The 15,943-nt window shown below is 32.1% G+C and overlaps 2 protein-coding genes across 2 annotated transcripts; both read right to left on the bottom strand.

The window, feature by feature from the left end:
- Window positions 1–235: 235 nt before the first annotated feature.
- LOC100818841 (probable endo-1,3(4)-beta-glucanase ARB_01444) lies at window positions 236–2,441 on the bottom strand. The gene has a single exon (XM_003531807.5). The coding sequence runs from the start codon at window positions 2,378–2,380 to the stop codon at window positions 422–424; it is 1,959 nt and encodes a 652-aa protein (XP_003531855.1). The 5' UTR covers window positions 2,381–2,441; the 3' UTR covers window positions 236–421.
- A 3,715-nt stretch (window positions 2,442–6,156) lies between these two features.
- On the bottom strand, window positions 6,157–8,324 carry LOC100819378 (probable endo-1,3(4)-beta-glucanase ARB_01444). Its single transcript, XM_003531808.4, has one exon. The coding sequence runs from the start codon at window positions 8,229–8,231 to the stop codon at window positions 6,258–6,260; it is 1,974 nt and encodes a 657-aa protein (XP_003531856.1). The 5' UTR covers window positions 8,232–8,324; the 3' UTR covers window positions 6,157–6,257.
- Between the last annotated feature and the right edge of the window lie 7,619 nt (window positions 8,325–15,943).

Genomic DNA, 15,943 nt, shown 5'->3' on the forward strand with positions numbered 1-15,943 from the left:
CTTTAAAAGCATGAAGCATTACGAAAATGAAACCACACCTACTGAGATAGTTTTCTACCTTTCTTGTGAACTTGAACATCATTCCTTGACTTGATTCCCAAAGCTCAGACAGCAAGCTGCCAAACTTGGCTCTAACACTACTTATGAACACCAAACACAAACAAGTGAACTATGCTGTGTTCGAAACACTTAAAAATTATAGGAACCCTAACTTCTAGTGCACTAAAAATTATGGTAAACCACAAATTTTATTAAATTCTTAAAAAATCCCCAAAACACATTTCACATAACTGATATATGAGATACAGAATTTCGTAAATGACTGCAAATTACAGCATTGATAATTAGTCAAATTGAAACATCATACATTTTTTGGATTCGGCTCAATTTATCTAGTCCAGAAACTTGTGTGCAACACTCCTCATCTGCTGTGAATCCACCACAAGAGATTACTCAACGAGTTCCCATCATCAAAACCTTTCAACTTTCTAATATTTTCCAATGCTGTTTCCTTATCATAAATTCCTTGCAAGGCATAGGTCATTCCCTTCCACCCTTCACTAGTCAAAGAGGGCATTGTCCATTCCACAAGCTCCTTCACATAATCAGCATCAGAGAACAAAGTCTCAGTAACAGGAGACAATGGTAGCACTTGAATTCCAAGCCTACACTCTCTACACGTAGCAGGGCCCCACCATAGGGCACTATCTCTCTTGTTAGCCCACAGAACACCCACTATTTTGTTCTCTTTTGCAAATTCTTCTTCGTACAAGTTGCCTTCTGCTTTCACGTGCCACCAAGTTTGTGCAGCAAGAATTTCCAAAGCCAGTAGTGTTGATCCAATGGCAACAAGATTTGAGTCACCATATGCTAAACCTACCAATGCCGCTGAATAGTACGCATTCACAGCCTCACTTGTACTTTCTTGATTCCTTCCATCTGCGAATTCAGTCACTCCTGAAGCCCAAGAGTGTAAGTTGTAAAGGTCAAAACACCTTAGACGTGGATAACGAGAGTTATATTTTTGGCCCAAGTTCATAAAATCTGTGACAAGTGAATAAACTTGTGGATTGTATTTTTGTCCCCACTCAGGATCAATCTTTGCAAGGACCGCAATTCCATAAAGGAAGTATCCCAAATGATAATGGTGATCATTGTACACTCCAAACCCAAAATCAGCTGTTGAATCCGTTGACCCCAGTTTGGTGACAAGTCCACCCCATTTATTTTCGTATAGAAATCCATTCCCTTGTAAAGTTCCATCCAACCAAGGCTCAATAGACTCCTTAAGAAACTTCTTAATCGTGGGAACCACGTTAGAAAAAGAAACTTCTTCCGCTATCAACGCCAACCTTGCAGCCCTTCCAACACGCTTTCCATAAAAATAAGATGAACTTGTTCCTATTGATGAAGAATTCAGCTCTTGCACATCCTTAACAAGTGCCGAGACAATCTCATCATAAGAATCTTTTTCCATACCTTTGTTGGAATACCATGTCACAGGAATAGGATTGGTTTCCAACACCCATGAGTCTCCAACAACACCAACAAGATCACCATCAATGCTTCTATACTTAAAATCGTTCAGCACAGTAACTAGACCATTATAATTATTTGATAGAAGCTTAACATGAAGAGGGTGAGCTAGCATGAGCAAGTCCCCAGAACCTTCCTTTTGCCATTCATACACCACACGGAAAGGCTCTACGAGTGTTGCATTACCCGACAAAGGGTAACAAGTGCTGAACTTGTCAAGAATTGTTACGTAGTTGTGGTTAGGCAACACTGCCACACGAATGATGCCAGAAAATGGCTTGGATGTAACCTCTGAAGCATTATTATGGGTGAAATAGATTGGTGAGGAAGTGTATATGAGCCATGTTTGAGTGTTGTTAAGCTTAAGGGTGTATTTGGTGTTGTTGTCATCATTGGAAGACAAAGAGACTATGGTATGCACTGTTGTGATGGAAAGAGATGTTGGAGATGTCACAGAAACGGTTAGAAAAGGGCTTCCCCTTGAGAGAAAGAACCTTAGGTTGGAGGAGGGAATGTCCAAAGTGACACCAAGGTCACTGTATGATGAGATTACATGGTTTTGTGAGGTTGTTTGAGTTGAAGAGATGGTGATATCTGCCACAAAAGTCTGGTACAACACTGCAGTGGTGAAGAGGATCAGAAGAGGGTATGAAGCTGATAGTGAAGAGTTTGAGGTTTTGATGAGGTAAGGGTGAATGTACTCAGCTTGGGACCCGTTTGGAATAACGAAGTTTTGGAAGAAAGAGTTTGTGGGGAGTGGAGATGAAAGGAGGTTTGAGGAGAAATAGGTTGAAGGGTCTGAGAGGACTGTGGATTGTGTTTGAGGGAAAAGAAAAGAAGACATTGCTTCTTGTTTGTGGGGAAGTGAAGGTTGTGATTGCTCTTTGCAGTATTGTGTGGTGCCGGCCTAAGCCTCTTATATATATAAGAAAAGATAAGAGATTGTTTGGTACCAAAGGTTGCACTTTAGAACCAAGAGAAATGCTATAAATTTATTAATTAATAATTATTATAACCATGTCCGGTTGTAGCCCCTAAACATTCTTTATTACTATTAAATTAATTTCATTAAAAATAAAACAAATTGGGTTGGTCATATGTCTTACTCTACGAATTAGTACGGAAAAAATTAATCTACATTCCACTTATGGGGCGTATGAGTAGAAGAAAGAATGAGACAGAAAAAAAAAAAAAGAAAACATTAAATGTGATAAATAATATTGTAATTAATGTAATGGGAACTTAAGAAAGAAATTGAAAAAATATGAGGATCCAAACCTTGATTAGTTAAATTGCGGGAGGTTAACCCTTTTATTAGATCCAACTCTCATTAATGAGAAACTAGATGTATGATATTTATAAATATTATTTATGATTTTTATTATTTTTAATCAATTTTAGTTGGTGATAAAAATGTCCAAAAAAGAGTATGATAGTGAATGCATTATTGACCCTACGAGAGTAAACTATGATTTTCTTATAACTTAAAATTAGACATTTAATTTATATTTTTCCATTTTTATTTTGTACCACCTTAGTTTTTCTAAATTTTAATTTTTTGTATAGGGGTAAATTTTTATATATATATATATATATATATATATATATATATATATATATATATATATATATATATATATATATATATATATATATATATATATATATATATATATATTGGGATATATTTTTTTATAGTTTTCATTATAAAAATAATGTCATATTTTTTAAATGAGGAGGAATCAACTTATTCAAAGAGTAACTTTTTTAAAGTTACTTTTTATCCTCATCTTTCATTTTTTTTTAAATTTAATAGTTGTAATAAATAACTAATCTTAACCATTAGATTTCAATAAAATAAACAATAAAGACAAGAAATAACTATAAAAGAATTATTCTTGGAGTATGTGAATCTATCTTCTTTTTAAATAATTATTATTGTAATAATTATTATTGTAATTTTCTTTTTATGATGAAGATAATGACCATTTTCAATTTTTAGATAAATATTATAGTTTTCTTTTTATAGTCTTCATTGTTGAACTAATGTTATTTTTTTTCTCTTTTTAAATTGAGTATCATTCATTTTTATTCGTAATTTTCTTTTTATAATTTTTTATTGGTGTTTTAAATACTATAAATGATTATAATTACAATCAAATAGCTTTATTAGCCTTTTGATTATAATTAATTTGAGAAATAAAAGTTACTTATATATAAACCTTTGTTATTGAAATTGTAGAGCAAGCTTATTAACACAAATATAAGAGATACATGATTTTCAAACATAACAACAAATATTCTATTTTTTTATGATAACTCTATATATTTTCTTTATTTCTTCTTCTTCTTATTTTTGTCCTCTAGGCATTATGTTTGTGAGACACACTGCTCTTTTGACCTTCGATTGCACGTGTCTAGATAGGCTAACCGGTAAATCTTCAAAAATAAATTTAAATTTAGTTATAGCAATTTGTATACTTTTATTTAATTAAATTTATTTATAATGTGTTAAAATAGTGTTATATATTTTTTTTTGTTTAGAAAAATATTTTTTTGAAAGAAAATTGTTGAAAAAATCTGTGTAAGCCATAGATGATTTTTTTTTACTAAAAAAATTATAGATGATTTCCAAACATGTAAAAAAAATGTTTTAGTAAATTATTGATGTAAATAATTTTTTTGAATATATAATTATTTTATAAACAACTTAAAAATAAAAATTGCTAAAATTGAGGGAAAAAAATCTTTCAATTGATAGGTATAATTTTTTCTTTTATTTTTCATATTTGGCTCTCCTTTCCACCAATCCTGGGTCCGCCCCTGACTCTATGGTAATTATTTTTATATTAGATAAATCAATAAATGAAAGATAATTATTTTGAATTTCTTTGCTGCATGTTTGTTACACAGATTATATATATTTTATTGCATAATTAAGCTCCCTACGTTAGGAATGCAGAGCATGTGTCCATTTCCAAGGCACGTGAAATTCCAACGGTGGAACAAAACTTGTTCGTTGCATTGTGTATTAATTATTATTTTTTTCTTTTTAACTACCTTGTTAATGTTGAATATAACAGATGAAGTACTTTTTTGTTAATGGATTGCACGAGAAGTTATTCTTAGTCAATTCTACTCTATTAAAATATAACACACGACACAATACATATGTTATTATGTAAGTTTTGAAAAAAACTCTACATATATAATCGAATTTAAGTTATATCTAATTTGTTGAGAATATTTGGACATAAGTATTGATTGTAGACCTTATGTTAGCTTTAGGTTTGTTTTACTGTTCGTCTGGGGAACTACTTGTTCTCAATATATATATATACACACACGAGAACATTAGCATTAGATAGTAATATGCTAGTTAACTGGATGTGGCTTTTTTATTTCAAAAAAATTTAGGTAATTTGAATCTTGGAGCACATGAGTGTCAGAGTAGGTATCAAGCAGCAGAGACAGACCTAGCAAAAAAAAGTTAGCAGGACCAACTATAACTTAAATGATTTTATAATAAAATATTTACATTAAATATTTATTTTTAAAAAAACTCAAAACCTATTAAAGTAAATTTTGACAAATACTTGGTACAACTTAATATTAAGTTTGCTTTTACAAATTAGATTTGAGCTAACAAGACAAAAAGAATAAAAATAGGATAAGCGAAAAAATGAATAATAGTAATAAAAAAGAAAAATAGTTATTAATTAGTATGTCTTAAATTAAAGGCTGATACAAAAATATGTCTCAAAATTAAAGTTTTTTTTTTCTTTTTAGAAGAGTTGTCAATTTCATATGGTGCAAGTTTGTCTCATAGACAAAAATTAATTATAATTAACATTAATTTCTCAAAATAAATCAAAACCAAATCAATATAAAAGAAAGAATAATATTGTCATCTGTTTACAAATATAAATATTTATAACCTTTAAAATAAAAATAATATATTATAAAATAAAATGATATCAACAAAGGAAATAAGTAATATTGAACATTTTGTTTTAAAAAAGGAAAAAAGGTAATTATTTCAATGATAAAGACTATAAAAGAAAAATAGTATTTATAAAAAAAATATTTTGTCTAAAAAGAGAAAAAAATGTTATTATTTTTGTAATATATAATATAAAAAGAGAATAAAATATTTTGTCAAAAAATAGAATAAAATAGACCATTAATACTCAAATACTATACTTTATATAACATTAAAATATTATATTATATATTAAAGTATTAGAATTTCAAAAAACAGGGGTCAAGCCTTCAAGACCCCATAAATATGTTTTTTTTTCTAATATCAAATATTAAAGAGTACTTACAAAAATATTTACGATTATTTATTAATAAGATTTTCATAGATAATCGAATCACATCCTTTTTAAGATATCAACTTGTTCTTTATTGATTTAATAAACTTTTATTGCTGCATAAAGCGATTTGCATAAACGGTAAAAATCTTTATATGTGGTGGTCAAAATTGTGGTCCTAATTTAAAACCTTAGTTAAGCTGGAAACACTTAAAAATTATATATAGGACCTGAACCTCTAGTGCAATAGAACATATAGTAAAGAGCAAAGTCTATTAAATTCTTGAAAAATCCCAAAAACAAATTTAAACCATCATGATAAGATACAAAGTTACATAAACTATAACAATGAAACATGATATTTCCTGGACTTGGCACAAAACTTATGTGCATCCATCAGTCCGATCATCTGCTATGAATCCACCACAAGAGATTAGTGAATGAATTCCCATCATCAAAACCTTTTAACATTCTTATATTCTGCAATGCTGTTTTCCTATCATAAATTCCTTGCAAGGCATATGTCATTCCCTTCCACCCTTCTCTACGTGCAGAAGGCAGTGTCCATTCCACAAGCTCCTTGGCATAATCAGCATCAGAGAACAATGTCTCAGTAATAGGCAACAATGGTAGCACTTGGATTCCAAGCCTACACTCTCTACACTCAGCCCTGGCCCACCATAACTTACTATCCCTCTTGTTAGCCCACAAAATCCCCACTACCCTATTCTCTTTTGCAAATTCTTCTTCGTACAAGTTGTCTTTCTCTTTCACGTGCCACCAAGTTTGTGCAGCAAGAATTTCCAACGCCATTAACGTTGACCCAGTGGCAACAAGACTTGAGTCACCATATGCAAGACCCACCAACGCTGCAGAATAGTAAGCAGTCACAGCCTCACTTGTGCTTTCCTGATTCCTTCCATGTTCAAATTCAGTCAACCCTGCAGCCCAAGAGTGCAATTTGTAAAGGTCAAAATTCCTTAGACGTGGATAAAATCTGTTATAACTTGGCCCCAAGTTCATGAAATCTGTCACAAGTGAATAAACTTGTGGCTTGTACTTTTGTCCCCATTGAGGGTCAATCTTTGCAAGAACCGCAATTCCATAAAGGAAGTTCCCCAAATGGTAATGGTGATCATTGTAAATTCCAAAACCAAAATCAGCGGTTGAATCCGTTGACCCTAGTTTGGTTACAAGTCCACCCCATTTATTTTCATATTGAAAACCATTCCCTGGGAAAGTTCCATCCAACCAAGGCTCAATAGTCTCTTTCAGAAACTTCTTAACTGAAGGAATCACCTTGGGAAAAGACACTTCTTCTGCTATCAACGCAAACCTTGCAGCCCTTCCAACACGCTTCCCATAAAAATAAGATGAAATTATTGTTTCTATTGCTGAAGAATTCAGCCCTTGCACATCCGTAACAAGCGCTGAGACAATTTCATCATATGACTCTTTCTCCACACCTTTGTTAGAATACCATGTCACAGGAATAGGATTGGTTTCCATCACCCATGAGTCTCCAACAACACCAACAAGATCACCATCAATGCTTCTATACTTAAAATGACGAAGCACATTAACTTGACCATTATTAGTAGATGATAAAATCTTGACATGAAGAGGGTGAGCTAGCATTAGCAAGTTCCCAGAACCTTCCTTTAGCCATTCATACACCACACGGAAAGGCTTCTCGAGTGTTGCATTACCCGACAAAGGATAACAAGAGCTGAACTTGTCGAGAATTTTTACACACTTGGAGTTGGAATCAGGCAACACTGCTACACGAATTATGCCAGAAAATGGCTTGGATGTAACGTTGGAAGCAGCATCATGGTTCAAATAGATTGGGGAGGAGGTGTATATGAGCCATGCCTGAGTGTTGTTAAGCTTAAGGGTGTACTTAGTGTTTTTGTCATCATTGGCAGACAAAGAGACAATGGTGTGCACTGTTGTGATGGAGAGAGATGTTGGCTTTGTCACAGAAGCAGTTATAAAAGGGCTTCCTCTTGAGAGAAAGAACCTTAGGTTTGAAGAGGGAATGTCCAAAGTGACACCAAGGTCACTGTATGATGAGATTACACGGTTTTGTTGACGTGAGTGTGTTTGAGGGGAAGAGATAGTGATATCTGGCACAAAAGCTTGGTATAACACTGCTGTGGTGAAAAAGAGAAGAGGGTATGAGGCTGAGAGTGAGGAGTTTGAGGTTTTGATAAGGTAGGGGTGAATGTACTCAGGCTGTGTCCCATTTGGAATAACAAAGTTTTGGAAGAAAGAGTTTGTGGGGAGTGGAGAAGAAAGAAGGTTTGGTGAGAAGTAGGTTGAAGGGTCTGGGAGGACTGTGGATTGAGTTTGAGGGAAGAGAAAAGAAGAAGACATAGTTTGTTTGTGATTGGAGTTTTGAATGCACTTTCAATGTTGATGTGCGGTGCCGGCCTAAGCCTCTTATATAAGCAAAGATATGAAATTGTTCGGCATGAAAGTTGACTTTAGAACCAAGACAAATTCTACTTCCGGGTTCACCGATTTTTAATGTAAGGAAACGTTGGATGGACACTTCAATATGCCATTTAACACTTGAAAAAAAAGAAGAGAAAAATATAAATGATAATGTTTATGAATAGATAAAAAGAGAAGAGAAAAATGAAAGATATTAATGTAGTGTTTGAAGTCCAAGGATGTTTATGAATCATTATTTTAGATTTAAATATAAATATATCTTAACTAATTTATTGAGATTTTTTTTTCACACACTCTTTTTTTTACTTCTCTTAATGTTTAAGAGACTAAATTTATTTCTAGTATGTGAATACTCCCTCTGATTTACCATATTAGCTTAGGGCTTGTGTTACTATAGAAAGCATATTCAGCGGGGGAATGTTAGAGATGATTTTTATGATTGATTAAAATTTATTGAAAATAATAAATTTTAATGAGTTTTATATTTAAATCAAGAGAAAATATCATTAAATGATATATGAGACTCATTAAAATTTATAATTTTTAATAAATTTTAATAAACTAAAAATGGATAAGAAAGATAGTCAGAAGAATGAAATGTTACAAATATTTCTCTTATCCAATAATCTCTTTCTTGTTCATATTGATATAGAGACTTTTGTTTTATAGTGTAGGCTAAATGAGTTAATTTGAATTTATAAAATGTGTATTTGATTTTATGCTAAAAATATATATTTTAAATAGTCTTTTACATAGTTAGTTTTACTTTAAAAAATCAAAATTAATTGATTTTAAAATTAATTTTGAATTAAAATAATTATATATATATATATATTAATTTTATAGTTAAATTATTTTTATTATAATAAAAATATTTAAATATAAATTACATCACTTCAAAATCAATTTTAAATAAAATTAATTTTATAACACTTATCCAAATCCACACTAATTCAATATCTTCGTTTTCACTCTTAGCCCTGTTGGACAATGGCAAACTGAAGCCACAATTTATTCCCAAATTTCCTAACTGATTTTAAACAGTTTTGATTGTTATTCTTTTAACAAATATTTCCTTTGTTTTAATGCTCTTGATTAGCTATAAATCAAATAGCAAAACCTCCACTTTATTAGGAATTCTCTAACGGTCAATTTGTTAAATGTGTAGCTAATAATTATGATTTGTGGACAAGAAAAGAAAAAGATGTTTTTGTGGTTTTGCTATTAAAAAGAGGACTGTCATAGTCTTGCACAGGCTTGCACAGGCAGAAAATAATTTCCAATTCTTTTCTTATTATCTACTTCTAAAATTCTGGGCAATTGTTCTGTGATTTCCATAGCCTAAGGCCACGAGTGCACGTGTTCATAGGCTCGTTGTGTTAACCTTGGGGAGCAGTCGGCAAACTAGATTGCATCAAGGTCTAGCCGAATTTTGCTTTCAAGGCAGTGATTTTTCACGGCACAACAAACCTCCAATCTGTGTTATATGTTTCTGTTTTGTACTTATGACTTCTAGTTTTTCCAACAAATTTGAAAGCAAAACAAAATTATTTTTTCATTGCATCAAGTACTAAACAGAAATGGCTGGAAATCTATCAAAAATCATTCCGGATATGTCGAAAATAGAACCTCTAGACGGCTCAAATTATAGGAGATGGTCTAAAAAACTGTTAATTTTGTTTGAAGCCTTAGAGGTTGATTATGTGCTATTTGAAGATCCTCCCGCTAATGTCAACGCTTCTGAATCATCTACTCCTGAAACTCCTGCTACCCCTGTCGTCACACCGCTTCCTGCAGAAACCAAGAAAGCTGACGAAGAAGCAAAGAAGAAATATGAAAAGGACAACAAAACTGCTAGAGGTCATCTGCTAACTCATATGGCAGATAATCTGTTTGATCTTTTCATTAACCAAAAGTCTGCGAAAACAATATGGGACACTCTGCTGAAACGTTACGGCGATGACGATGCTGGAAGAAAGAAATATGTGGTAGGAAATTGGCTGCGTTTCCAAATGATGGATGACAAACCAATCATGGAGCAGATTCATGAGTATGAGAATCTAGTTGGTGATATACTAAATGAAGGAATGAAGATGTGTGAGATATTGCAGGCTAATGTGCTTCTAGAAAAATTTCCACCTTCGTGGAGTGACTACCACAACCAACAGAAACACAAGAAGAGGGACTTGTCACTTCAAGAATTAATAAATCATATGAAGACAGAGGAGGCCAACCGACTTAAAATAAGCATGTTTTACATTCTGTAAATTCAGTTAATGCTAATGTTGTTGAGTTTGCTGATCAATACAGGTCAAAAGGAAAAGAAAAATGATTTCAGAAAAAAGGACAAAAGAAAACACACACTAATATCAACAAAGGTGATAACAAGATTCAGAAAAGAAAGGGTGAGTGCTATGTTTGTGGCAAAACAGGTCATAAAGCCTATGAGTGAAAACTGAGGAAGGGACAACAATCTAACAACTCGAAACTTGCTGCACCACATGCTCCTCAAGCACATCTAGCAGAAAATGAAGAAGTGATAGCTGCTGTGGTAGTGGAAGCAAACATGGTCGACAACAAGGTGGACTGGATTCTAGATACCGGTGCTTCTAAACACCTATGCGCCAACAAAGAGCTTTTTCACCAAATTGAGGATGCTGATGACGGAGAATGTGTTTTCATGGGAAATTCAGCTACAGCTGGAGTGCTTGGTAAAGGAACGATTCTCCTTAAACTTACTTCTGGAAAAACATTATCTTTGAGTGATGTTTTGTATGTTCCCTCTCTGCGTAGGAACCTAATTTCTGGTAGTTGTCTAAATAGAGCTGGATTAAAATTGGTTTTTGAAGCTGACAAAGTAGTAATAACTAGAAATGATGAACGCTATGTTATTAAGTTCTGGTATGTCTACCCAAATGTGGGGGGAAGCCATTTTGTCGGCCTGTTATATACTAAATAGAGTTCCCCATAAACGACTAGATAAAACTCCCTATGAATTATGGAAAGGATTTGCGCCAAATTTAAATTTTTTTAATAGTATGGGGATGTCTTGCTAAGGTAGCTCTACCAGATTTCAAGAGGACTAATGTAGGTACCAAAACTTTTGATTGTGTGTTTATTGGATATGCTCAAAATAGTGCTGCTTATAGGTTCTTGCGTTTGAATGATAATTTTATTTGTGAATCTAGAAATGCAGAATTTTTTGAACAAGAATTTCCTTTAACAAAACATGTTAATGAATTGATTTCTTCTTGTAATACTACTTCAGTGCCTTTACATTTGCATACTTCTTCCTCTGTAACAAATGAACAAGTTAATGAACCTAGAAGAAGTAAAAGGAAGAGAATAGAAAGTAGTTTTGGACCAGATTTTGTTACTGCCTTCGTGGTTGAAAACAATGATGTCGATAAAATAAATGATGTTTTTGTATCTACTTTTCTCATTGAGGAAGATCCTAAAACTTATAATGAGGCTGTAACTTCCATTGATGCCAATTTTTTGGAAAGAGGCAATTAATAGTGAATTAGATTCTATCATGTCTAATCATACTTGGGATTTAGTTGACTTACCTTAGGGAAGTAAACCAATTAGATGCAAATGGATTTTTAGAAAGAAATTAAGAACTGATGGAACCATTGATAAATTTAAGGCTAGATTAGTAGTTGTTGGTTACACACAAAAGAAAGAAATTGACTATTTTGATGCATATTCTCCTGTTACTAAAATTTCCACAATTCGCTCTCTTGTTGCTTTAGCTGCTATTCATGGACTTATAGTGCATCAAATGGATGTAAAGACAACTTTTCTTAATGGTGACTTGAGAGAGGAAATTTATGTGGAACAACCTGAGGGCTATGTGATTCAAGGTCAAGAGAACAAAGTGTGTAAGTTGAGAAAATCATTATATGGCCTTAAACAGGCTCCCAAACAATGGTATGAAAAATTTGACCAAACTTTAGTAAGTGATGGTTATATTGTGAATTCATCTGACACTTGTGTTTACTCTAAATTGTTTGGACAAGAATGTGTGATAATATGTTTATATGTTGATGACATGTTAATTTTCGATACTAATGTGACTGTAGTGGAAAAGACCAAATTATTCTTATCTTCTCATTTTGATATGAAAGATCTAGGAGAAGCTAATGTGATTCTTGGAGTTAAAATGAGAAAAAGTGATAGTGGTTTTTCCTTGTGTCAGTCACATTATATTGAAAAGATACTTAAAAAATTTAACTGTTATGATGAATTACCTGTGAGAACTCCCTATGATCCTAGCATACATCTTAAGAAAAACAATGGTTCTAGTGTTTCACAAACTGAATATGCTAAAATCATAGGGAGTGTTATGTTTCTCATGAATTGTACTAGACCTGACATAGCATATGCTGTGAGTAGACTAAGCAGATATACTCACAATCCAGGTAATGAACATTGGACTGCACTTCGTCGCTTACTCAGGTATCTTAAAGGTACTATGGATTGGTGTTTGCATTTTTATAAATTTCCTGCTGTGTTAGAAGGATTTTATGATGCAAATTGGGTTACTGATAATGATGAAGTAAGTTCCACTAGTGGATATGTTTTTACTTTAGGTGGAGGTGCCATATCATGGAAGTCTTCCAAGCAAACTTGTATAGCACGTTCAACTATGGAATCAGAATTTATTGCTCTTGATTTAGCAGGTCAAGAAGCTGAATGGTTGAGAAACTTGTTGGCAGATGTGCCATTGTGGGGGAAACGGTCTATACCAGTTTCTCTTCATTGTGACTCTGAAGCAGCTATTGGAATTGCTAAGAACAGTGTTTATAATGGAAAAAGGAGACACATACGCATTAGACACAGTTCAGTCAGAGAATTGTTAAAAAATGGTGTGATCTCATTACAGTTTGTTAGATCAGAGAACAACTTGGCAGATCCGTTCACTAAAGGTCTAACAAAGAAAGTTATACTTGAATCGTCGAGGGGGATGGGGCTTAAGTCTTTGTGTTGAGGAAAGTATGGTGGATACCATCAATGGTCAAACGAAACCATATGATTACTCTATTGTATTACATTTCTCATCTCCATGACATGTGGTAATACATTGTGGATAGGTTGAACTTTCAGTTCTTTATGAGTGCATAGCCTTAATTACTAGGTGGTCCATATGAATTGGACTTGATGGACTCACCGCTTGTTATTTTGAAAGATGAGAATTTTTTGCTCTTAATGAATCCATAGCCTCTTTGGTGGTGCTTTTGAGACGCACTTGATGGATTCAACTTCGTGAGAGTGAAGGTGGGCCGCCTTCTATGAAAGAATTAGGCTTTCTTTCTAGAGCTCTCATTAGTATCCAAGGTGTGCGCATGACCATTAAAAGCGCTGGTTTGTAATATCGCGGAAATCACAAATATTAGAGAAATACATGTGTTGTAAGGGTCTCATTTGAAAACTTGGTAGTTCAACAGTAATTCACTACCTAGACACAATTGTTGCCTTACTTCACTATGTATCAATTCAATCATTATGATATTGATACTTAAACGTTACTCTCTCTTTTTCCCAGAAATTGCTTTTTTTTTTTAACTCCAGCTTTACCATTGGTGGGGGATTGTTGGACAATGGCAAACTGAAGCCACAATTTATTCCCAAATTTCCTAACTGATTTTAAACAGTTTTGATTGTTATTCTTTTAACAAATATTTCCTTTTTTTTAATGCTCTTGATTAGCTATAAATCAAATAGCAAAACCTCCACTTTATTAGGAATTCTCTAACGGTCAATTTGTTAAATGTGTAGCTAATAATTATGATTTGTGGACAGGAAAAGAAAAAGACGTTTTTGTGGTTTTGCTATTAAAAAGAGGACTGTCATAGTTTTGCACAGGCAGAAAATAATTTCCAATTCTTTTCTTATTATCTACTTCTAAAATTCTGGGCAATTGTTCTATGATTTCCATAGCCTAAGGCCACGAGTGCACGTGTTCATAGGCTCGTTGTGTTAACCTTGGGGAGCAGTCGACAAACTAGATTGCATCAAGGTCTAGCCGAATTTTGCTTTCAAGGCAGTGATTTTTCACGGCACAACAAACTTCCAATCTGTGTTATATGTTTCTGTTTTGTACTTATGACTTCTAGTTTTTCCAACAAGCCCGTGATTATTCTCTTGAATTAATTTGATCTACTCATAATCGATGATTGAATGTTTTAGCAATCATTTGTTTCACTGTCTTAACAATTTAATTCATATTTAAAGTTTTTGTTAAAAGATGAATAAAGAATATTTTTATTTTAATAAACTTCTATATCAATGATTAGTTCGATATGTTTGATTTAGAAGAGAGAAATGAACTAAATAAAAATAAATGAAAGATAATTTTAAAAATGAGAGATAGAATAAAAATAAAATAATATGTTGTGTTGTTTGATTTAAAAGAAATAACTGAAAAATTGATTTGTTTTTCTAAAAAATCGATTTTTTCCCTACAAAAATATTTTTTTTTGCCTTAACAATCGATTATATTATAACAGGAAATATGAAAATTTTAAACTATGGGTCCACTACTTATAATTCTACTCTCTCATATCAAACTTTATCATTTCATTTCCATCTTCTGGTCCTTTATTTCTGTCTCCCATCCAAACACGGCCTAATTAAGTATTATTTTAGTCTCAAATTGATGTCTTTAGGCTAAAATAATTGATATTATTTTATCTTAACCTACTAAATTATTTTTTCAATGTTATTCATGTTTTTTTTAGTAAAAAGTTGAATTGTTAAAGTATCGTAATTTAAAGAACTTTTTCTTCATTCTTTAGGAAGGAGGAAGTCAATAATTGCGATCCATCTTAGTCTACTCCCTAACTCAACTTAAGTCTTTTTATTGTTCGTATGTGTTTTTTTCTTCTTCGTAACAAAAGTTATATTTATTTACTTTCATGGAATATTTTATTTTTAATTAGACTAAATAGACAGTAATGATTGTTGATTCTACTTATTATGCGAAATTCGCGAGTACCCAACCTAACTACCCTTACGTATATATAAAATAAAGATAATACCTGCTTCATTATATATTTAAATCTTTTTTATGACATGTTATATATTTAAATTAAAATTAAAATATATAATAAATTTAAATACTTATAATTTTAGGATAAAATAAGCTCTGTATACACTTCCTTTCTTATAATTAATCTCGTATATGATTTTTGAGTAATATATGTTTCTTTTTAGCTTTTATATCAAATCAAATTCTTCCATATTTATTAATTTTTTCAATAGAACATTTTACTTTTCTAATTTCTTAATTTATTGCATAACTAAAAAGTATGATTAAATTTAATATGCACATATATTTACAGATACTCACAAGAAATATAAATAAATTGCTAATATTCATTTAACAGATATTTATGCAGATATAAAAAGATAGTAGAGAAAGATGGTGTCCGCCGCCCACGTCCATCCTATAAACTTTATAGGTCTGAAGTCCATTAACATCCCTATATATGTATATGTTAACCATCATTGACTTAAATTAAATTTTTTTTTTGGACAATTCAAATAAACTATAAAGACGTGTTGGATTGTGTTATTTGTCAAATAAATCTTATAATTTTTCCAATCTTTTAACATGTCTCTCTAAT

This window comes from Glycine max, chromosome 8 (genome assembly GCF_000004515.6).
Source record: "Glycine max cultivar Williams 82 chromosome 8, Glycine_max_v4.0, whole genome shotgun sequence".
Taxonomy (NCBI): Eukaryota; Viridiplantae; Streptophyta; class Magnoliopsida; order Fabales; family Fabaceae; genus Glycine; species Glycine max.